The sequence below is a fragment of the Genypterus blacodes genome, unplaced genomic scaffold (genome assembly GCF_046128005.1).
Source record: "Genypterus blacodes isolate CSIRO-AG114 ecotype Tasmania unplaced genomic scaffold, CSIRO-AGI_Gbla_v1 ptg000235l_1, whole genome shotgun sequence".
NCBI classification, from domain to species: domain Eukaryota; kingdom Metazoa; phylum Chordata; class Actinopteri; order Ophidiiformes; family Ophidiidae; genus Genypterus; species Genypterus blacodes.
In genome coordinates, this window is record NW_027467033.1 from 5,540 (window position 1) to 31,172 (window position 25,633).

Here is a 25,633-nt window from a genome sequence, read left to right on the forward strand (position 1 = left end):
TATATAAAACAAAGGCACTCAACGTCTGAAGCTTGATCACACACACACTGTCCTCTACATACTGCGTTGGTGTGTCTGCCATTAGGAACATGCTTCACGCGGTGCCCGGCATCCTGTGCAGAATCCGGATCATTTATTTGATTGCCAGTCTCGGTCTCAGTCTTAGGGCTTCACACATTCATGCCTACAAGCAATTTAGACTTTTCACTTCACCTAACCTGCATATTAAAGGAAACTTGAATGTGTCCCGGTGTTTAATGGTGCCGGAGAACAGTCGAGTGTAGAAACAGCCAAGGTCGGCGCTTTTTCCCCCCTTTTTTGGTTTTTCTCCTTCCCTTCCACTTCAGCCTGCAACGTTTTCATCCTTTCCCTCAGTCCAGATCCACGCCAACACAAAGCGAAGCACAGGCCTCTGCCAGATCCTCCAAGACAGGCTGACGTAAACAGATGACAACATTTACAGGAAGGATTGCGAGTGATGTTTAAGTTAAAAAGAGAAAAAAAAAAGAAAAAAGCCCTCACCACCTGACATTGTTGTGAAGGAGCAAACTGTCAAAATTTGCTCTGTCCAGAAATGTGGGAAGCCACAGATGCTGCAGTGCAGATGAAGCCCTCAGAAAGTCTCAACGCAGCTGTCGGGATTTGTGCGTACATTTCACTCAGCCTGGCACGCTGCACTGTTTGCAATGCATTGGCTGTAATCACACGCCTTAATCTGAATAAAATGCCATTTTGGGCATCGTTAGAGAGAAAATGGCACAGTGATTTCGGTGAATAGTCATAAAAATCTGTTGTAAGAAGAAAAGAGGGCGGGGCCAGCACTCACTGATGAGGGATGCTATTTTTCTTCTATATTTTTATGTTGGAGGAAGAAAGAAGAAGCAATCATGAGCTCAGTCCGCTGACTTCAAATACAGTCCACCTTTTTAATATGACCTCCAGTATTAACATAATCTATATCTGCTAGTTCAGCGTGCATCTGGGTGACATGTGGACTGTGTGTGTCACGGGGGCGTTGCCTCTTACGGCCCCTAGCAACAAACATACATTATGCATGTGCGTATATTCTGTGTGTGTTACCGCTGTGCGCTCCAGTGTTTGGTTAACGGTTGTTTAAATAGATCACATCAGCCCTCACGTCTCCTTTACGGGGAAACGTACACACCTCTACACACAGGGATCGCACGCAAACACACACACACACAAACCGCGGACACATGCACTGCGCGGTCATGTATAGAGAATCATTAGCTGAAGTGATGTAGGTTTAGCTATCATGAATCACAGTGGCATCATATCGACAAGCCAGAGCCAGCAAGGAATCCAAACTCTGTGTGTGTGTGTGTGTGTGCGTGTGTGTGTGTATAAGGATTACCAGTATTTTGAGCTGGCAGCCTGCCCACTCCTTCCTTCCTCCTTCCCCATTTTTCTTCCCCTCGCTTCTTCCGTCTCTGCCAGCACAGTATTCCCTGGAGAACACTTATCCTCTCTGTTCTCCTTGTCATTCCTCCCTTCTCCTTTCTCTCCATCTTGCCACCCCTTCAGCGTCGCCCTGTTTTCTGGAAACCCCCAGCACACACACACTCCCATCTCCGCCTTAGCCTGTGCTGTGATCAGAAGTCAACAATTGCCGGGTAGTCGGCGCCAAACCTGCTTAGTGTTAAACACGTTAGGATGGCACACTTTGCTTCTTCTTCTTCCTTTTTTTACATCCCAAGTTGATTTGTGCCTTTCCTCTGATGAATACTTCCCCCTCTAACTGTCTCTCCTCCCCTCCTCCGCTGTCCTCTTCATCAGTCCCACTAGTCTCTGCTGGATAGCTCTGCCCTCCCTCCCTCTCTCCCTCCCTCCCTCCCTCCCTCCCTCAGTAATATCTCCCACAATGTTCTCCTAGTGATGGATGTAGAAGCAGCGAGAGTGAAGCAGACCTCACATCCATCACAAACTCAACAACAGCAGAGTTTACCGCGTCTCTATTTTTCCTGGGCTCTGCTCTCGGGAGATTAGCCGTGCTGTGGCCTCTGCGTGTCTCCCGGGCCCTCTCCGATGGCTTTATACTATATTTTTTTGCCGCCATTGAAGCGGAACCATCCATACACACACATCACATTACACATCTCCCCTGTTCTGCCTTCATTGCTCTGGCTTTCAGTAAAACGGAAGATAGATTTCAAGACTTTTATTCACCTGCAAGGCTCCCAATAATCAGGCTCCTGGCTATACGTGTGAACCTTTGACTCCATGTTCAACCAACAGGATTAATGGTTTTGAAACAGCCGCCTGTTGGGCATTAAGTCGGCAGTCAGCAGTCTCTTGTACATTTTACTGACATTTGTTTTTCCCTTTTGAAAGTCTGATTGCTTTAGTCTTTCTCACTCCTGTCATGTTTTCTTTAGCCGCACAAACCGTTGATTAATTTCTTGTATCTGTGTCTGTATCTGTGTCTCCTCTTACCTTCAGCACCTTCATCTCCTGCCGTGGAGCTCGGCCCTACCCTCGGCCTGAAGAAGTCCAGTTCATTGGAGAGTCTCCAAACCGCCATGTCGGAGGTGAACAGGAAGAACGAGCTCCTTCCCTTTCACCGCCCTCGCCCAAACATGGTCAGAGGAAGAGGCTGCAACGAGAGCTTTCGAGCTGCTATTGATAAATCCTACGACGGACCGCCTGAAGAGGAAGATGGTAAGAGATGATGCATTAGAGAAATTGCTGTCATTGCATTTGTTCGGGACTTGGGAAGATAACATAACAAATCCAGAACAGTATTTTTCCATAAATAGTGCAGAATCATGCAGAGAGTGTCTCATTGTTTCATCCTGCAGGAAGAGAAGCAGTTTGCATTATGCTTTTGGAAATGTTAAAGAAACTGTAAACCTGTGCAGAGGGTTGTCAAGGAGGTGCAAATCCTTCTATTTATTATGTAGATGAGGACATCCAGAGGCATGTTGAGTTGCTATGACTATATTAGCAGAGGTGGAAATGTCACTTGAGGCAAATTTAGACATTTTTTAGTTGGGAATGAGTGAATAAACAGTGCAGGAAGTACTTTACCTTTCTCCATTTCAATTGGGCGAATGACTAATGATAACATTGAAGGCATTTCTGAAAAAATAGAAGAGCAAAATAGTTGCCGGGTAATTTCAGGTGAAGTCATGTTTGTGTTCTTGCTTTAGGTTGCAGAGCTTTGCTGTATACCTTTACATTTAGACTATGTCCATCATTTCAGCTGTCCTTTTTGTGCTGTCCGGTGTGTAATTCAGTGTCGCTTTGGGTTTTAGCTTTGTGTATTCATCCAACAGCTAAGAGTTTGTTATTTGGTATGGTAGCTGGTAGCCCAGATTCAATTCCCAGCAGTGTTATTAGCAGCAAACTCTTATCAGTCACCACCAGAGTAATGAGTCAGGCTGTCTCAGATCACTACACTCACATAGGGTAGGACTAATAGGACATGTCAACACCATACACACAAACACAGACGCACACACACACACACACACAGTGGCCACATCTGTCACTATCTTTCTCAATGTTCAACACTTTGAGAGCTGACAGGAAACAGCTCTGTGAAGGGCAGTGAAAGCTCCTCTCTTTTATTTTTCTCCCCCCCGTCCACATTTGTAGGTTGTTTTTTCTTCTTCACGCGATTACAACCCCGACCTTTGAAAAATTCTGTGTTAACTTTGAACAGAAATCGTCGGCGTTCCCTCTATTTCTAAGAGGTGGATTAGTAATAATGCCTGCAGACCACTGATGATTAGGAAGGCAAACATGGCTGCCATTTGGAAAGAGGATATTTAGTCTGGGTTGCTGTGCAGCTGATAGGCTGTGTGGGATGCTGAGCTCAATCCAGCTAATACCACAGTGCTTCACAGTTTCCACTGAATACAGTTGTCAAGAAGGCTATTCAGCAGGAGCTTTGAGTCCCTGGCTTTGATGTCTCATGTCAGCTGGGATGGATTACAGTGGTGAATGGTCGTTTCCCATCATTCCTTTTCTTGCCTTTCCTCATATATTGTCCCGTTTCTTTACCACACCTCCATTTCATTTCACTTTTGCGCTCCCATCTTTCCCCATCCACTCACGACCTGGTACACAAACATCCTTGTCATATTTCGAAGCATCAAATGAGAAAATATTAACCATGACCTACTTAAGAAAACTATGGATGATGTTCCTCCTACACAATTATTACAAATTTACGTGAACTTTAGGATTGTTGTTCATTTAAGAATGTGAATGTTTATAGAAGTGTGTGTGTGTGTGTGTGTGTGTGTGTGTGTGTGTGTGTGTGTGTGTGTGTGTGTGTGTGTGTGTGTGTGTGTGTGTGTGTGTGTGTGTGTGTGTGTGTGTGTGTGTGTGTGTGTGTGTGAGAATGTTATTTGTTTTCTGAATGGGGGGGAAAATGGCACAAACTTTGACTTAAGAGAAAGGAGAAGTTATGAAAGAAGTTCAGGGATCTAAACAGGAATAATATCACACACTTTCAGTTTCACGGCACAGTGACACCAGCTATATTAAACCTGATGAATTATTTAAACTAACATTGTGCTCTCCTGAATTCAAGATATGTTTTGTTATTTCACGCCCCTCCCTCTCGCCAATTTCTGGAGTTCTGACTGACCTGGAAAGAGCTTTTTTAATATTATCTTTATAATGTCAGGACTGTGGCACACGGAGCTCCAGGTGTTTTTCTATGTCAGCAGTAAGGTTTTCTTTATCCGCTGTGACATCTATAAAAACCACTGAAGACACTTTCCTCCATGAAGTGCTCAGCCATACAGTGTGAGTGTGTGTATGTAAGAAAAAAATGTGGATGACTGAACTCCTGCCAGTGGTTTATTCTGTGTGAAGACGGTGTGTTCTCCCCTCTCTCAAGCGTGTAAGCTTACAGAGAAAATAAGCGGTGCAGCTGATGTAAATGATGTCTGCTTTGTTGTTTTGGACATTAGATTTCAGTTTCCAGCTTCTGTTTTCTAAAGGAAAGACTAACAAAGAACGAGCACGTGGCTGAGCACTTACGTACACACACATCAGACATGTCCCCACAATGCATTTCTGTTGCTAGATATCCTCTGTAATTGAGGCTGAAATGAATATGCACAAAGTTACTCTGCAATTGAAATAAATCAGGTTTAATTTAGTTTACATATCTGATCAAACGTGGCATGCAGTGTGTGTGTGTGTCTGTGTGTGTGTGTGTGTGTGTTTGAGATAGAGAGGGATCATTGTTATTCAAGGCCAAGCCTCTGGACTGTCAGAGAAGTAATGAGGCATTACAGTTTACTCTTTGAATGAGTTCCCTCTCTTATTGAAGAGTTAATTATTCCAATGTTGTCCGATGTTATTAAATCTGCTGTAAGAGATGAATGTTTAGTGTTATTGTGTCTGCGTGTGAGTAGTTTGCACGTGAACATGGGGCGTTATATTATGTTGTTTTCGTCCGTGCAATTGAAATATACAATCTTAGGAAAATGATGTTATGCTGTGGGATTTAGCAAATGCTCCTTATGTTCACACTGATGAGTCACTCTGGATAGAAGCATTAGGTAAAGTTCTAGATTCTCTCCATGTGTCCACTGAGATGCCGTTGATTGACTAAGAGCATTGGAAACTGCAATAAACAAGTAAATAAATGAGATTCAGCAGAGCAGCACATTTTAAAATCTCTCTTTTTGAGTATTTGAGACGCTTTTTACTTTTAGTGATCACACTGCATTTCAGAGGTTGAAATCGGGTAAAAGGAGGAGAGGAGACTGTGCACACACACACATACACACACCTTTTATGCTCCACTTTCCAGTGTGAGCATTTGGCAAAGGTATAAATGTCTCTAGCCTTGGACTGGAGGTGGAGGGGTTGTGCCGGGTGAAGCACAGCCAGGCCCTTCGACAACACAGTTGATTAATCAGTTTATTTAAATAAAAAGGTTTTGTCTCATCTTGCGCACATTCTAGTGGCACGGTGCCTCCTCATCAAGTGTCAGTCCTTTCCCTGGCATCTCTCTCTTTCTCTCTCTCTCTCTCTCTCACTCTACCAGAGAGAGATACTATACTCTCTATACTATACAGAATACTTAGGTAGCAGCTGCTTCTTTAAACAGAGCTGAAAATGTTTCTGTTGCTTGTTTGACACAAGCATTTAGCTCTGAGTAAGCTGTATCCAGTCTGCCTCCTAATTATGTAGCAGCTCATTAACGTCCTGATTTCATCTTTCTCTCTCTCCATTCTCCATCCCATCTAGATGACGGCTCGGAGCTGAGTTCGGGCCGGGACACCCCCGCTAGTAACTCATCTCGCCAGGGAGCGGGCGACCAGATAGAGGAGAAGGACAAGAAAGACAAGAAGAAGAAAGCCAAAACAAAGAAGAAAGACAAGAACAAGGGGAAGGGGAAAGAGAAGGAGAAGGACAAGAAGAAAACAGAGGAGCCTGAAGAGACGGAAAAGAAAAGCAAGAAAAAGGGATTTGCTCTGCTGAGGTAAGTGGAGGGTGTGTGTGTGTGTGTGTGTGTGTGTGTGTGTGTGTGTGTGTGTGTGTGTGTGTGTGTGTGTGTGTGTGTGTGTGTGTGTGTGTGTGTGTGTGTGTGTGTGTGTGTGTGTGTGTGTGTGTGTGTGTGTGTGTGTGTGTGTGTGAAAGAGATAAAGAGAGAGTCGAGGTGATTAATTCCAACACACTCTTGATACTCATAGTGTCACACCTACTCACTGTTAGTCTGTGTCTTTGTATGCATATGTGTTTGTATGAATGTTTGATAAAGTGGGAATTTGTAATTTTCCTCATTTCCATATGGACCTACATACAGATATTTAATTACCATGACCGGGACTAAACCTAACGTCCAACTGTCCATGCCCTACCTCAACACACTGATCTATTGAAAAAACCTATACAGTTATTTGTGTGTGTGTGTGTTATCGGCTCCTTAAATAGTGCCACCTTTGTAGCCGTTCTTTACACACACTTCTTTATAAGACAAAACAAGCTTTTAAACCTGAACACACTGAGCTCTTTTTCCTCCTCATGAAACACTTATCACACAGAAACTCCTAACCACGCTGCAATTTCCTTAAGAGGCGCTTAAAACGATCGGCCCAACTATTCCGTGTGATTACCTCTAATGCTGCGTCTTCCTATGTGAATGGGGGCACACGCAGACGCACAGTGTGTGAACTGTTTCAAAAGGCAACAGAGACGTTTCAGCCTTAATTCCTTCCCTAATATTAAGGGTTCTTTTTTCCCCCCACTGAAATGGGATTTAAATGACTGTTGCATAGATATGGATCTTTACAAAAATACTTGGATGCAATTGGAGTGACAAAGTACAATCCCAGCCTTTCAAAACACACTTACAAGAGAACTCTGTGTGAACCAGAACACAGGAAAACACTTCCAGATTTCAGACTCACATTTTATCATAATGATTATGGCCTGGCAATGCATGTTGCTTAAAGTGAAATATTGGGTAATTAGGCTAATATGCACTCATTTGACTTAATTGAATAGGTTCAATGCCTCTTTTGCCACTACCTCTCTCTCTCTCTCTCTCTGTCTCTGTCTCTCTCTCTCTCTCTCTCTGTCGCGCCTCTTTTCCATTTCGCTTTCCTTGTTCTCCTCTCTTTGATAGTCGTGTAGAGCCACAAGTGTGCGGCTGTCTTGTGGGAGCAGAAACGTTCCTTTTATGGTGTGGAAACGCTGTCCTTCTCCTGCCGTGGACCACATGAACGGCTCCTCATACCTAAGCCTGCTCATAATAACGTCCAGAGTGAAGGTTCAGATGGAGTAATAGATATCTGGTTAGAAGGTTGTTTCCTTTGCTTCACCCACATCCCAAAATACAGTCCGAATGCTGCGGTACATTTCATTTGATCCGAGCTGGGAGGTGCCGTCTTGATTCAGTCTGACCGTTGGTGGATTTGTTGTCATTTATTCCTCTACAGCTCAACACAATGCTTCATGCTTTAATGATATCGCCTAGAACCCTGATTTAAATGGCCAGATGGGCGTAACACGGATGATGATAGTGTCTTTGCTCTTATTTCCTTAAGATGTGGTGCGTTTCTTGAAGCTTGCCTACACTATTACACACCTGAGGATATCCACGCTTCCATCCCCGCGTCTCCTCTCCCTACAATCCTCTATTGTCTTCTTTTTTTCTGCTGCTACCCTCAGGCTCTACATAATGTGCCAAAGATATCGTTTTGTTCTTCTCCTTTACTCTGACGCCTCTGAATTATCATCTTAGCAAAGTCTTAAGTGCCTCAGGGTTCAGTGAGGGTTTCCACACATCCCCTCGTTCTCTCTTCATCCATCTCTTTCACCAATCAACCGCAGGATTATTGTCTGGGAAAGCTACATGGCACACCAAGAATATCTGGGCTTTAATCTATTCAAAACCGTCCCTCTGTGCTTTTGTCTCTCCATCCATCCTTTTATCTGGCCACCAAATCCCCCATCATTCCTTACCTTAAGTGCTTTAAGACCCCATATAACACACCCAAAGATATTTCCATACCCTTCTCCCATACCCCATCGCTCATCAGCCTGAGAGGGTCTTGATTACAGCCCGATGATAATCTCGACCTTTCTCTTTCCAGCCATATTCCTACCCCCTCCTCTCTCAGCCATCACTCCCTCTCTCATTACGTCTTTCTCCCTCCTCCATCTTTGCATGATTCCAATTTTTCCTATGCGCCTGCTGTCATCCAGTTCCAGATATGATTGCGTGTGATGGCAGGGGACTGGAATGGCAAATTGGTGCTATTCAGTGCTTTTCAGTCTCGGCCAAGCTGCTGATTTGTCACATTCATCTAGAGCCGGGGCTTTGATTGGCCTAATGGTCTGGAGGAGAGATAGGCAGGTATACTCGACCTTACTCCTTGGCCTGTAGGTTGAGGACTCTAAATGCAACATGGCACAAACGCCAAATTTACTACTTCAACTTTCTCCTGATCTTTCTCCCTGCAATCCTGTTCCTACGATGTTCACATCGCCTGTTGGGAGACGAGAGGGGAACAATGCTGCACCTTTATGCTTATGTATATCAAAGATGGATTGAGAAGTTTAACCAAAAAGCAACACACGGTGACTTAGTTAGATGTAGGGCCAGCACGAGCCACCAGAACACCTTAAGCACACCTTGGAACAGCTTGTACAAGACAGTGGCTGGAGCGATGGAACGCCATTCTTCAACAGTTTGGCTTGTTGATGGTGGTGGAGAGTGATATCTTACACCACCATCCAAAATCTCCCCTACGTGCTCAATATGGTTGAGATCTGGTGGCGGTGAAGGCCACAGCAGGAAGTTTATTGACATCAGCAGGTCAGGCAAAAATAGACCTGAGGAGTAAAATACTGGAGCATCAATGTAAAATCGAAATAAAGATAAATATAAAATGGATTATCTGCTCTACAACAACCTTAATCTGAAACAACTTTAGTGTGTTATATGAACAAAAATAGTATCGCAATAATAATAATATAATAATAGACCCCACCTCAATAACAAAACATTTGACAAAACATGCAAAAAATTCATGCTTAATACTGAATTTCCTTCCTTCCCTACTTAAACAAATCCAAGTGAAAACATTCACATTATTATTGTTAAGTTCAGTTCATTCGTGGTTAACTAGCATTAAACGCTGCACAGTTCTTCAGTCATCAATTTCATTCGATTTGCATATTTTTAGTTCTGCGACGCATTGTCACGCATTCCACTGATTGGTTGATGTGTTTTAGCACTGTCAACCTTGCAGCTGGTGCGAGCTCATTAAACTAAGTTGTATATTACAGGCCTGGACGCTGCAGTTGACAGAGCTGTAACACAATGGAATCCTATTAATTTAATTTCTAAATTAGAACTGGAGGGAGCCGAGGATAAATTATACTGTTTATTCACATCAATAGAGAGAAGGCAACGTTGCATGCTGATCGTAAAAACCAGTCAGATGCTGTGAATTTAGTTTAAATTGCCCTTTAAAGGGGACAGCTGGCTGGGATGATCTGCTCAGTCATCTAAATTGCTGCCACCTGCCAATCAAATCTGTGTGTGTGTGTGTGTGTGTGTGTGTGTGTGTGTGTGTGTGTGTGTGTGTGTGTGTGTGTGTGTGTGTGTGTGTGTGTGTGTGTGTGTGTGTGTGTGTGTCTGTGTCTGTGTCTCTTTGGCAACTATCATGAATATTCATGTCGGGTTAAAACATGATTGGCCGCACAGTCAGATGGGTGTCATGTCGTTAGTATGCAGTTGCTGGGAATCTTCCTCCCATGCCAGGTCTTTGTGTGAGTGTCTGTGTGTGTGTTTATCCCTTTGAGTTTTAATATTATGGGTTTTTTTCTCACCCGTTTGACCTCTATGTTCTGATTTCTCACCCTTGGCTCTGAGTCTCACCCTCAGTGTCTCACTTGCACAGCTAGGAGTCATTCATTTAGACGTCACACACACAGATACGACAATCAGTGTGTACGCTCTACAGCCGCGACAACATAAACAGTCTGTATGCTAGCTTCATGTATTTTTGGGACCTTTCTACCTGTAGTACAATCTTTATCTTTCAATCACACTGAGGATTGAAGCCGTAAACAGGTTTTGGAGGTAAATGGTATCTCCATCTATTTGGGCCTCTTCCATTATTATTACTGAATCATCTTGGTTTGCTCTCTCTCTTCTTTCTCTGCGATGCCACGTGTTGTCAGTAATTGCAGGTTCTGATAAACGTGCAATCTTTTGAATTACTCATCATTCTGGAGTGGTCAGTTCAGTCTCTCTTGTTACAGGGATCCAACTTCCTCCACTGTCCACAGTTTTCATTTTGCCATGGTCTTCATCTGTGTTTGTTGAAGTCATGCTTTTTGCGGCTTCATTGTGTCCAAAAATAAGCTAGAAATGTGTTTATAAATAATAATTTTGAAAGTTTAAATGCTAGTTAGAGGCGGATATGGGTTTTTGTGTATGCAGACGTGTGCGTGTGCGTGTGTGATGTGCAGTTGGAGATTTCAAGCAGTGTGAATTTATGAGAATCTATGATAATTCATGCGTGGCTGCTCGCTTGTAATCATTTGCTTCTGTTCTAATCCCATCTGTCTGTGTAGCTCTGGTTTTTGTGTATGTGTGTGCATGTACATGTGTGTGTTTGCTCACGTAATGTTTGCTGACTGTCGCTGGAATGTTTGATCCCTTCCTCTTTTCTTGTAGAACATTTTTTGAAAAGCATGCTCGCCGTGACGCGACTTTAAGAACAACCACCAACCAAAAACCCTTCTGAAACATGAAAGAACCAACCCAGCCGGGGGAGCAGAAGAACATAGACCTACAATGAGCACACCATCATTTCCTTTCAGCCTTTAGTCTGCTCCCGCTCTTTACGTCTGATTTGATGTCTATAATTACTCTGTTCCTGATATTTTTCACTTTTTTCCCCCCCCTTTTCTCCTTTCCTTTCACTCTCTCCTCCGTCTCTCCAATTGTCGATAATGTGCCACCTCTGTTAGACTAAAGTGCTCCATCGTTGGGACTATTAGCCCATCTCTGCAGTGGGGCCCATTAGGAATGACTAGCTCCATTTTGGGCTCTATTATGGTTGAGCTCCATGCCAGGGCCTATTAGCCCAACTCTGTATATATATATTTATTTATATATATATATACGTGCTTGTGTGTGTGTGTGTGTGTGAGAGAGAGAGAGAGTGCATGTGTGTGTGTGTGTGTGTGTGTGTGTGTGTGTGTGTGTGTGAACCTGTGCAGATGAAAGACTCGGGAGTAGAAAATGGACTTGGTTGCCGCAGTGGCTGTCATTTGCAGTAGAGGTTGAGATTGGTTGAGTCTGCCATTATGTGTGATTCATCATGAAATGGCATGTGTAGGGATGTGTAAAGCAGCCCTGGATGGAAATGACTTCTTGTATGTATATTCATGGTAGGATTGAACTTGTATGTAAGCGTTCCATTGACCTTTTGCAATAGAGGTGTCCTCTTTCTCTCTCTCTCTCTCTCTCTCTCTCTCTTCTCTGGAGATGCGTTTTGTGTTTTAGTTCTTACGAGGCAGTTGTGTTTACACCCACGTCTGTCGGTTTGTTTGCTTGCTTGTTACTAAGGTTACGCGAGAAATTATTCATCGATTTGTGAAAAAGGTTTGTGTCAATGTGGTGGATCCAATCCCCTCCATATTACATTGTATTTACATGGAAATTTAAATGTATTATACATGGCTTTTATTTCTAACTGGTGTGTCCGAACATCCAGAGGTTCTGCTGCTCAGTACCAATCAGCAGTGCCACTGTATTATGGACACTGTATTACCCAATGGCTTTACTCATAACACACTCTTATGCACTCTAATCCAGGCATCATAGTGGATGTGGTTTCTTATTCTATCTCTATTATAGTCCTATTCTAGTTCTAGTCCTAGAGTCTTTTACTGGACTGCATTTATTTGTCTTGTCTTATCTTCATGTTTTCTTGGCTTGTCCAGAGCGTTTAGTAAGTTTCCTTGTCTTCCTATAGAGCTTTGGGCTGAGTTGTGTGTGTGCCTGTTGAGCCCCAGACGTAAGCGTGTGATGTTGAGCTTTACAAATCAACTTGAGTTGACTTGACCCAGACGTGCTATCAACTCAGATTGATTTGATTGATGAAATTCACGACTGCCTGAACAGATGTACAGTGAAGAAGATGGAAAGGTCTAGATGTGTAGGTAGACAGACAAATAGACTTCTAATCACTCCAGTCATGAGAACAGACGCTGCCAGTCATTGTTCCCTAATTACAGAGCACACACTTGAAAGAGGGTAAGGAACTGCCAGGCGCCAATCAAACATCATGACAGGACGTCATTGGGTTGTCACTGACCAATGCCGTGCATGTCAATCATCGGCGTGCGTGTGTGTGTGTGTGTGGGTGCAGTATAGCCCTGCTCATTATCACAACACACTTGTCAATCATCGGTTCCCTCAGGGTTCCATCTGCCAATGATAGCCAGGGAAGGCGTGGCTAAGGGAGGGAGCGAGAAAAGAGGTGAAGAATAGAGAGAATAGGTGAACAGAGAGACAGATGTTCCAACTCATTTTTTACTCGTTTTTCAGCTGTCTTTCTGCTTCTGGTCTTTTCAGGAGCACGAGTGTGGATCAGCCCCCTCCAACTGTCTGTCTGTGCATGTGTGTGTGTTCCATTGTGTCACTAAAAATCCTAATTATCGCAACTGCTGTTCCCCTTGAGCCACTGGAGCTCATCGTTTCAACTGCATGGGGTTCTCAAACTGTGGGGCATAGACGCGTTTGCAAAAGGCCCCTGTGACCCGGGGGGGGACACATGGAGCGGAACTGAAGTGAAGCGCTTTCACATTAGAGAGGCAACTCATTCAGAGAGCATGACGACGTTTAAAGTGCTACATGTTCATCAATCAGTCAGATGGAGCCCAGGTTAGTAAACTTAACAAAGACTGAATGTAGAACTTAAACAAAAACATTTTATTGATAAAAAATAATAGCATTAAGTGAGAGATATACGTAAAATTACACAATCTAAACTAAATGAAAATTTGGTTGAAAGGAAAATCTTTTCTATTGTCTTTAAAAGCTAAAACTACATTAACAACTTCAATTATGTCGTTTACCAACAATAAATACTAAAGTTGAACCTAAACTGACACTAAATTGAACGTGAAACTTGAAAAATTTGATATAATATTTAAAAAAACATACTAATAAGAGATGGAATGAGATCAGTGTGTTTTCAGGCATGTGTGCTGTGTGTCTGCCTGTGTGTTTCTTCCTCATTCCTCCAGATGGGAGCTGTATGGAAACCTGTGTACATTTTTCTAATTAGCTCTTCCTCACGTGCTAATGACTTGCCGTACACTTTCCTTACAGATTGTGCTGTTAAGTCATGAATATTCACGAGTCATTCTTGTGTTTCCACTAATGGTTGTATAAGAGGTAATATATTCCTCCAAACGGGGCTGCTAATGTGCTGCTCTTCCTCTGACACGACTCGTCAAACCGGGCCCATGATGTAATTGTACATTTGTTAAGTTTGTTGTGTGTGTCTCTTCCATGAAGAAAAAGGAAATAATGAAACAACAAAAAAGCACCATCATTACCATTCTTAGTGTTGTCATCATCATAATCCTCATCTTCATCTTCCTCATTGTCCTCATCCTCATTATGGTCATCTTCAACATCATCATTCTAATCTTCTTTGACGTCATCATTGTCAACATTATCCATATTTTAGTCATCACTAGCAGTCCCGTGGTTTGTCATCCTCATTGTCGCAATCTTCATCATCACCATTATCATCCACATCGTCATCACCCTCATCTTCATGATTATTCTCTTACCTGCATCACCGTCATCCTCGTTATCCACCATTATCTTCTTCATCATCGTCACCATCATCACCTTTCTTTCCTCTTTCTTCTATCTTGGAGGAAGAAGAAGACTGACTCACTTCTTTCCTCCCTGAAAGGATTTGTTAGGCCCGCTGGTCTTCACAGGTGCTAAGAAACGGCAAGCAAGACTGATTACATTACATGACCATGCACCTCCTCTTACTTAAGATCTTGCTTCATACATATGTGTAAATGACAGGATACATACACTCCCTCTCTCTCTCTCTCTCTCTCACACACAGACGGATAAGATGCTTTTTGAGTGCCGATTCCCTGTGTGCAGCCTGGAGGCAGAGGCAGAAGAAAGCACCGGTCTCATTTTGTCTTTCTTTGATTCTTTCTTTCACACCTCTTCGCACCACGCTGCGACTCGTCAAGTGTGTGGTCGGCTCGCACTGTTTCTTCCATTCTCGCTCGCACACACATGTACACGCGTACACGTGCAAACTTCACAGTGTGTTCGAACGCGTGTGTGTGTGTGTGTGCATGCATGGATTGTGTGCTCCAGGATAGGCCGGTAGTGATAATGAGTGTGGAGGGGACTGGAGGGAGAAGGTTGGCTTTATTAATTAAGTCAGCCTGTAGGTGTCCTGTATCTTTATGGATCTCTGTTGGCCCTCTTATCAGTCCTTCATTTTCACATTCGTCTTTCTACATTCTCATCCCCCCGTCACGTCCAGCTTCATCTTCCAGGCTTAATGATCGTCGTCCATTTGTTGTAATAAGTCTTGTTCAGCGGCACTTCAAGAAGAAGAAACCAGCATCCAGTACTACTTGATCTACATAGCACAGCTTCTATCAGAACAGTTGAGATCAGTGAGTATCTTTACAGCCATGACTCATTCATTCTCAGGGTTTGGCCTTGGGCCTCTTCAGGTGTAAATGCATACAGCAGATACACACTCATGAGATAAAAGCCGCTCAGGAAGTGTGTAAACGTCACCCTCGTCTCACCTCACCGGCTCTGCTCACCCTCATTCATACACAAGAGTTGAACCTCGGCGTCAATGGGGACCTATTGATGGACAATGATGGTGCAAGGAGAGAGGACGGGGTTCACCAGCCGTCTCTAGACCCAGTGTGTGGAAGTCACCATTGAATCTCTTGAAATCCATAATCACATTACCTGAATGCGTCTGTGCAGGCCAACAGTCGCTCTGAGTGGAATAAAGCCTCATTGAAAGACACCAGCACACAGATCTGAGGTTTCTTTTGGTGTGAGCAGCTACGTTGTGGCATGTCAGTCAAGTTGTACAGTATGAGCGCAGAGATCACAGGCTTTGGCAGCTCGGAACGAGATTTCCTAAATCGCACCGTGTCCGCTTGAGCGTGAATAATTTGTTTCCGTTCTGCTCTCTTTGTATGCAGGGTTCAGCTCCATTCTTATCGCCGGCTTTTTCATCTTTTCCCTTTGCTGTTTGAAAGGTGAGACAGGAGAGGAAAAGGAGGGATGACATGAAGTGGAAAGGAGAGGGACGGGAGAGGTTAAGTGCAGTGAGACGTTGAGTTCGATAGCGAGGCGAAGGGGTGAAATGCCAAATGAGACGGCGAGATGAAGGGGTGAAGGAGAGTTAAGCAATGGAGAGGGAGAGACGGAGAGGTGAGGGTAATGAGGAAGAAAGAGGATGATGCTGAGGTAAAAGAGAGGAAAGTGTAAAAAAAAGAAAAAAAAAAGCGACAGAGGTGAAAGAGAGGTGAGCAAAGGGAAGAGAGAGAGAGTTGAAGGAAAGGGTAAGCTTCTAACGCTGTTGGTCCTACTAATTAGAGCAAGGCTTGTCCCCTGTGTGGCAAAACACACGCTCACACACTCACACAGAGATACAGCCCCCCTAGGCCTTCACTGCCCATTGAGCCCCCCTCTATGGGTGGTAAATAGGCTTCTATACCCCCCCAGTCCACATTAAGCATTTCAAAGACACATATTACCAAAACACACACACACATGAATGCAACAGCGCACAATTTATGCACAACCTAAAACTTGAAATAAATGATACATGCAGGCTCACACACACACACACACACACATCTACAGGATCACATACATAAAAATGGTCATAAATGTACTTTTAAATAATACACAGCAGGTACAGTCATTCCTCAAATACAGCAGCGGCGGTGCAGGCAGGGCGACAGATTAATACATTTACATGATAAATAATACATAAAGGGTGTTATAAGGTCAGGGTTTGCACATTGCACATATTAACTATTTAGCAGCATTGACTGACTCAATTAACCATTTCCTGCTCACTGTTTAGCGATAGGGGTGTGGGATTAAATGGGAGAAAATGAGCGTGCATGAACGGAGCACTTTACCAGCTCAGCTCATCCCTGCTAATGACCACCAGGTTGTATCTCATATGGATCAATGGGTCAATTAATTTGATCTCGTTGTGTTGCACTTTTTATTTGAAAGGTAGGCCAGAGCATAAACAGTGCCGGGGAAAACGCAACATGCTTACAAAAGCGTCTTGTCAAGTGTCATAATCGGTTACGGAAAACAATACTTGCCTATATCAATACTAACTTCCACTAAATTGACTTCATTCATCTTTATCTACATCAACATCATAACTTTTAGTCTTTATAATAACATTGATATGTTGAAACACTGCTCAACACACTAATTTATCAACAAGAACTCATGAGTGATAATTGTAAACAAGACACAAGGCATTGATATAAAAACGGGACAAACTGCGCCCCCTCTGGCATGACGGCGGTATTACACTGCTTCCCCTGCTGACGTGGACACTCAGATATGAAAATAAAACAACCTGGGAATGTAAAAGGAGGCAACAGGTCTGGATCGGCACTCCACTCTTTGTTTGAAAGCCTGTAGGGATCGAACCTGTTGATATACAGGCTAACTAAAGGAGATTGTGTTCTGTAGCATCCTTCAGCAGGGTGTAATCCTCTCCTGTTGGGATTTTTCTCCTGGCTTTCCGGAACAAAAGTGCAGTCGACGCAAACCATTATGAACTCGGTCTCCTAGGCTACTTACCAATGGAATGTACACATACTAGAAAATATGGCGGATTTGCCTCAGAATGCATTAATTAATCACCATTACACGCCATTCATTCTGCTGCAACTGTAGTTTTGTCTCCACACGCCTAAAGCGGTGAAAGTGTGGAGCAGAATAGTCCGAAAATCTGCCTGTGAGTCATCTTATCTTTCTTTTATTAGATTAGTGAATGCCGCTTCTGCAAATTCTAAAGCCATCATTATTCCTTTACAGTCGGCATTATGATGTTTGGTCAATTGTGTGTTTGTGCGTGTGATTCATGGTGCTCTCTGGGTAATGGCTTGCTGCTCTGCCCCAGTAGTGCTGAGTGCTCTGTTGATGCTGACCACACACACACTAACAGCATCGACTTGTGTGATTTGTGTATTGATTTTTTGGCCACTAAATCTATTGTTTTGCACGCCATCTTTTAATTTAGATTGAGAACTGGTTCCATTATGGTGAGAGAAGCAGAGCGGGTGAATATCCTGCTGAGACCATTCATCATGCCACTGACTGTACAGTATGTGGTCATGTTAGGCTGTGATTCTTCCCTTCTGCAAAGTTAAAGAAAGGGAAGATCATTCTGTGTGTTTGCCTTGACAAAGCAAAGAGACACAGTGAAAGCATGTCAGACTAAAGTTGTTTACTTGTGTCTTTTTACATTATTACATCATCCACATAATAAACGTGTTTTTCATAACTGTATATATCTCTACGCACTATATTCACAAGTTTATACAAAGATGAAGGCAACGCAAAAATGCGCAGCTTTGATAATGAACTGTGTGTGCATGTGCGTGTGTGTGTGTGTGTAGGTGTGTGTGTGTGTGTAGGTGACTGCAGAGATGATTCATGCCAACCCTCAGCTGGTCTTGACACTCAGTCACAGGCTGTGTCAGAAGCTCTCACGCTGAATAACACAGCGAGTGTGTCTGCGTTCATGTCACTTGCATGCACTTGTGTGTGTATATGTGTGTTTTGTACATGTGTGTCTGTTATAAGAACTGTGTGTTAATATGGTGTTTGCGCTTCATCTGTGTGCCCGTCGACTGCAAATGAGTGTTACATAATTCTGCAGGGTGTTGAAATCTTTGTTCCACAGATTATTGCAGTTGTGACATTTGGGGTTTGTTTTTTATGTCTGTCTCTCTCTCCGTCTGCGTCTCTCCCCCCAGGTTCGGGAAGAGAAAAGAGGAGAAGAAGGAGGCGAAGGCGGCGCAGCAGAAGCACAAGACAGAAATTCTGAGCGATATGGAGCTGGAGAGGTTGAAGGACGAGAGGGAGAGGTGGGGGACTTTCTGGAGGCGATGTGATTGTTATCTTGAGCTCTGCATTTGGCGCCATACAAATTCTGATTACATACTGTCAGACTTGACTTGTGAACCAGTTGTTCTTTCCAATCAGCGGAATCGCAACCACCTATAAGTCATACTCACAGTTACTTCAGATTTTACTAGAAATTAAAAAGGCAACACAAAACACCTGCAGGCTGTAACGGCACATTCAAACATAAAAATACAAATCCTTGATCGCAGTATAATACATTTTTTCAAGTGCATGAAAACACTGAATATGAATCTAACACGCCCGTTCTTTGGCTCACTAGACACTCAGCATTGTGCTCGGTTACGTGGAGAGCCTGAATATTGATGCCGGAACCAAAAAATGTTACACTACAACACCACAAGAGGCATTTTACTCACTTAGCGCCGAATTGGTGTTAACCTGAGATGCCAGATTGATGAATCAGAACCCTGTTACTCAGACAGTCGAGCCTACTGAGGAAGCATAATGCGCTTCATTACTCAAGTGAGACTGAGTCAAAGGAAACCTCTCGAGTTTCTGCTCAAGTGCCCATTCATGGACTTTAATAGCTCATTGGTTTAGGTTTTTACGGGTTTATGCGATCACCTCTTTGACATTCGGATGGTTCCTTTTTGCGACTGTTCAGTTATAGCCAGGCCACGGAATGTACACATTTATCATATTTGAATAATTCAAGTCGATGTCTCTTATCTCTTATATGTCTGTCAGGATTGAAGCAAAGCATCCTGAGCTTCGCGAGCAGCGAGGTGGAGGATCGTCTTACCCCGACGTCCAAGATGATGACGCAGACCCCAACTACGCCCAAATAAACAACTTCCGGGAGCGCGACATGGGCTCGGTGCCGCAGCCGCTGTCTCAGTCGCCTCCCTACAGCACGTTCCACCACAACCACGCCCGCACCCCATCCCCCCAACGCCCCGCCGCTTTCCCGGGTCACGGCAACGACTCCGGGGGGATGCCCGACGGTGACCCTCTAGACGGGCTGTACGCAAAGGTCAACAAACCGAGAGGAGCCGGAGCCATCTCTCCTCCCGCGCCTGCAGCAGCCAACGACGGGTAAGGAAACATCCCCAGACTCCGGTTTGAGCGTGATAAATCAATTCTATTCTATTCTATTTTTATTCTGCATTTTTACTCATCTTTTCCTTCTCTGCACTCTGCACCTCTCCCCCCGCTTCAATCCAACCTTCTCTGTCCCTCATCTTTCCCTCTTTCATCCCTCTCCATTTTGTACCGTGATCTTTTGTTGCTGACATCCTCATATTTCTGTCTCATCAAAATCAGGTTTCACCCTCCTTTTGCCCTTTATCCACCAACAGGCGTGTGTGTGTGTGTGTGTGTGTGTGTGTGTGTGTGTGTGTGTGTGTGTGTGTGTGTGTGCGTGTGCGTGTGCGTGCCAGCAGGGGGAAAAAAAATCACCTCAGGGCTCAGTGTGTGTGCCTCTGAGCTGCACCATTCTTACCTTTATTATGTCAGTCACAGGTCACTTACCTCTGAATATATCCACCCATACACACAAGCTCATACACACTCACACACACACTCACACTCACTCATATCCACTTATTTCCTGTCTTCATGAGAGAGAGTAGATCTTTTTGATACAGTCAGCCGCGGGCTTCCAAACCTGGCCTTATTGTTCCCTCCATGCATAATGCAGTTTCATTACGGATCGTCAGAGAATACCTATGACTTGTCCTCCAACTCTTGGGTGTGTTACCGTAAAAATGATTATAAGCATGCTATTTAAGTCGCCGTCAAATGTTTAAATGCGACATAAATCCACATACATTATTGAAGAGTTTCATCTAAAGGGATGTATTCAGCTTATTGATGTATTCCCCTGTGTTGATGTTAACATGTAGAGTTTGCTTTTAATCGCAGTATTTTTGGATATATATTATTTATTAAGGTATCACAAATTATTTGCTGTAAATGTCTTAATTGGCCGTGTGATAGGTTTGTTGACACTTCATTACGCCGGGATCTCAAAGGACCTTCCCCGCCCGCATTCCCATGATGCCACGCTGTTGACGAAGGCCGTCGTTGCCGGCCGGGGGAAAGTCCTTCGAGACCCTTCAGGCTTCAGTATGTGTTGCAAAGAATGAATGAACTACTAATCACGTTAGAATGTGTCTATATTTTTTATAGAATGCGAAGCTCTCTAATGAACTACGGTTCAAAAGAACAGTGAATGCATCATTACATCTGTTTGTAAATGCCGTGTGGGCGTTTATAGTGCCGCTACTTTATGTCCTGTGTTGACGCAGTACGCTTCCACAGCTCCTAAGATGAATGGTTTGGCCTCCCTCTTCTTTCTTTTCTGCATTCCTTTAAAGAATCTAAACTTAAACTGAAATATCTTGATTTTGGAAGTCCCATATATCCATGACTGCAGAAGTGCTGACACATAGGACTGTTCATTTATCATCACTTCCTGAAACCTGATGATGCAGACAGAAGGAAGTGCAGGTATTGGCTGACAGTAATCGATGATGCCAGAAAAAGTAGTTAGTGTGTCAGCGTTGTCTGTGTGTGTGTCTGTGTGTGTGTGTCTGTCTTTGTGTACATCAAGAGAGGCTGGAGCTGTGGTGTGCATGTGTGCGACAGAGATAAACAAATCGCTAAGGACTCCATTCCATCAGCACTTGAAGTGTACACACACACAGGGGCACACACACACACACACACACACACACACACACACACACACACACACACACAGAGAAGCGTGGAAAGGCATATTATCTCCATATATCCATTGGGATCTCAGCTCCTTCTGTAATAAATGGAAAGGACGTGATGCATTGACAATACAGTATAGTGACAATATACTGCTCACAAACACACACACACACACACACGGACGCGTAACAGACACAATACACAAACCCGGGGAGGCACAAAGACGCACCGTCTTAACTCCTTCATGCGCGCACTCTGGCACACACAAGCCAAATATAAAAGCTCATAAATGCAGACAGTGGCCTTTCATATCTGCAGGGATCTATATGATAAACAATGCAGCTTATAGCACAACAGAGAGCACATGATAAATCAGCAGGGGGCTCACACCACCAAGTGTTGCTAGCCTCCACACAAATACTGCTACAATCCCTCAAAGCAGCTCAGGAAAAGAATAAAAGATTTGATTAAACCGAAAAGTAACGAGATGTGTTGTTAAGAACAGAATGGTGGGACTTGGTGAAAGGATGATGATGATGATGATGATGAGACACCGTTTTGAACCGATAACTTGAAGCTGTTATGCTAGTGGTTTTAATAAGGAGGTGACAATGGGTGTGCCAGATGATTTTAGTGTCAGTTGGGAAATTGAATGGATAATGGCAAGAAGAGCGCTGAGAGAATGCATCTTAAAATGGCTTGTTTTCACTCAGTGGGCACTGCTTTGCTGCACTGAGCAAGAGTAACAGTGGACGGATACATTTTTGCCCATTGAAGTATGGAAAAGCTTTAAAGCTATAGCTCTCAATGAAGACTTAGAATGCATAAATCTCAATAAGTCTCCTCTTGAAATCCCGTCAGGTGTGTATTCTCATGCATTTGAATCCGTATAAGAGTCACACAAGCGTAATAGCACAGCTGGTGTATTTGCAAAGTTTCCCTGTGACTAATTCAAATGAACAGCCGGCTTCCACTCTGTTGTCTTTGCTGAATTTCAAGCATTCTTCCCTTTAATTTGCCCGGCTGACAGGAGGAACAAAGTGCAGTGTGTCACATAAAATATCTTAAACCACACAACGCCCAGCAAGCATGCCAGGGCCCAGCTGCACGTGTTGCATTTATTCTTTGCGTCCTTACTTACTAGAGTGATGAGGGCCATTTGCGTCGGTGCTTTGCTTCCAACAACTTTATTAAGGCGGGGCAGTTATTCAACCACACAGCTCTTTAATACTTAACACTGTCTGCCTCTCAAATAGTCAAACACCTTTAATTTTAAAGGGCAAAGCATTATTCCGTATGCATGGGAGCCTTTAGTGTGGACTCATTTAATAAATCAGCACCACACACACACACCCACACACACACACCACACATTTAGTAAAGATTATGCATAACTACATGGACTCTCCCTCGCACTTATAGAAACACAAGGCGGAATTTCATTAGTCATTCGCCTTCATAATCCATCATTCTCTGTTGTTCTTCCTGACTCTCTCCACAAAGACGAGCATTTCCTGTGTGGCCATTCTTAATCGTATTCTCCCGCTCTTCCTCAAGACTCCAGGTCCTCCACCTCTCCATCTGAGTACAGCAGATAGATGGAGGAGGAGGTCTGAGTGTAGTAGTGCATGGAGAGGGAAGGAAAGAAGGAAGGAAGGAAGGAAGGAAGGAGCAGGGTGGGGGGGGAAGAAAAGGAGGCCGCACTTGTGGAGGTCCTCGAGTGAAGAGCAGAATTTGTTTCCCACCTTCTGCATATGCGCGCACACATACGGACACACACGGATGGACACACACACACACACTTAGACGGCATATCCCCCCCCCCCCCCCCACCTGTGCTCTCCATGCAGGTCACATGCACACTGGCAGCACTCCTTTCTCTCTCATTCTCACACACAGGTGCATGCCGAGGCCTGATGTAGTTAGAATGTCACACACACATACACACACACACACACAAAGAGTCCATTTTCTGAAGTGGCCACCCAAGCCTTGGATGAGTGCTGCCCTCAGTTTTCTTGAGTGGGTCCCCCTCCTCCCCCATCTCCCCCCTCCACTCTCTCTCCTACCCCATACCCAACCACCACCACTACCAAACGACTCCAAGTGCCCCTTGCAGGTTACCATAACAACCACGACCTCTGGTACTCCACCAATTAGAAAACAATCACCCTGGAGAGACCAGAGTAGAGTATGAGAGAGAGAGAGAGAGAGTCGGGGGGGGGGCGGGGGGTACAGTAGTGTATGAGCGCAGGATAAAAAGGAAGAGAAGGAAACGTGAAGAGAAACAAAGAGGCAGCAGAATCCGTTGATGAAGCATGCATGTCCAGAGTACAGTATTGTAAAGGGAATGAACCATGTTGGTAAAGCCGATGATGTCGCCTCTCTTTGTTGGCATGTCAGAGAGACGTTGTCATTCGTATGTAGTTTGCTGTGTTGTCGCACTGTATTGCGTTATTTACTGAGGTACTATTTTGTAGAGGTATAATTTAGTATGTACAGTATATGTCACGATAACTGGAAGGACATTCGCCAGTATAATAATACCTCTGCCAAGGACAAATGGGCTAAGACATCCTCAAATACCAGAAACTCCTATGCTAAATCTGTATGTAAATTTTGATGAGAAGAAAACCCAAATTAAAACCAGAAATGCATTTCCTGCAAGAAATTTGCTGTGCCTGAAAGATTGAAGCGTGAAGACGATACAAGACGGTACCAGCAGCTGAATTTAGACTGTGAGGCTCTCAGCCAATCAGCTTTAACTTACCTCGACTCCAACCAGACGCAATACACACACATGGGGAAGACTGAAAAACTTTAAAATCTGAAGTATTTCAAACTTGTGATATCTGAAAATTCCAGTGGGTTGTAAAAAGGTATTGTTTCATCTTCCTGCATGCTTCCTATCTAGTATCTGCTATGTCCACCATCCCGGGTCTTTTTACTCATCTGGGAAGGGAGCAGTATTCCGTCTCCCCTTGCGTGGCAGAAGGTGGGCTTCTGCAGCATTCTGCTCACAGTTAGAGCTCAGCACCCGGGACACCAAACTCCTCCTGGAGTCTGCACTGCTACATACGCTGCCCCTATGACATTAAAATGTTTTATTCAACTTTTATGAAAGCACCATTGTTGGAGTCTGGAGTTCTGTGACAGTAACATAATGTAAACAAATGAAATGAAACAATGTCAGAGGGCTTTAAAACTTACATAGTGCTGCAAGAAACCCCGGATACAGAGCCGCACCAAAATTCAGCATCTTCCTCCTTTGGCCGCGCTCCATCCTGCTGTCAAGCAAACAACCAAACAAAACTAAACAATAACACAACCAGCAAAAACAGTTGAAATGAGGTAATGATAAGCAGCCTCTGCTAGATTGATTCCCATAAACCATGTAGCTTTGTTTCTTCTCTCCCTTTTTTTCCCTGTTTATTTTGTCTTTTACTCTACTGGAGAGGATAAGCTTGCTGGAAGCTCATTTCTTTTCCACTGGCTTTCCGCTTGTTTCCACCATCTGCCACTGTGAGAAACTCTGAAACCTTTAGTTTTGCTTGTGCTGGAAGAGCAGCGACCTGTTTCCTGGAGTATCACTTCCTGGTGTCAAAACCATCAAGCTCATTTTCTGCTAAAAGTTTTGATGTCACACGGTGTTAAATTGAACCTGAACCTGTAGAACTGGTAAAGTAGAGCAACTGTAGACAAAATGTGTTAGAGGAGGACATATTTATAGGGCCATATTTCATTAGAGACGACGGTTGCGTTACACTAAACCTCTGCTAATACCTGCTCATTCATAAAGTCACTGTGGTTTGGATTAGTGTGCAGTAATGGGATTCCTCTGCTCTAATCCAAACCACAGTGACTCTATGAATGAGGATGGGTTGGATGGCAACAAACATAGCAAAATGGACATTTTTTACCACCGATGAGCTCATAGTTTTTAGAGAGGAGGTAGTGGGGAATAATAACACATTGTTAGGAACAGAGCAACTTGTAAACAATACCTTCTTGTCTCATTTGTAATTTGGCTGTTTGCTTTTATGAATCTCTCTCAGTACCTACAAATGTGTGGAAAGAGGCTGCATGTCACGCAACCAGCTTTCTAGTGGTGTCCTTTTTTTCTCAGTGGGTTACAGAGTAGGAATGATGAGAGAGAGACAGACACACACTCACACATACACAGAAAGAGAAGTGGGCTTTTAGCATTGCTCGGTTGGTCACTGGAGAGGTTTACTG

The 25,633-nt window shown here is 43.8% G+C and overlaps 1 protein-coding gene across 1 annotated transcript in view; it reads left to right on the forward strand.

The window, feature by feature from the left end:
- Positions 1-2,460: 2,460 nt before the first annotated feature.
- The window catches only part of LOC143016576 (partitioning defective 3 homolog B-like), a gene marked incomplete at its 5' end in the record, with an annotated part of 77,837 nt that continues 54,664 nt past the window's right edge, over positions 2,461-25,633 (forward strand). The window contains 4 exons of the mRNA XM_076170975.1: positions 2,461-2,679; positions 6,238-6,472; positions 18,562-18,672; positions 19,421-19,768. Coding sequence (XP_076027090.1) covers positions 2,461-2,679; positions 6,238-6,472; positions 18,562-18,672; positions 19,421-19,768 — 913 coding nt within the window. The remainder of the gene's footprint in view (positions 2,680-6,237; positions 6,473-18,561; positions 18,673-19,420; positions 19,769-25,633) is intronic.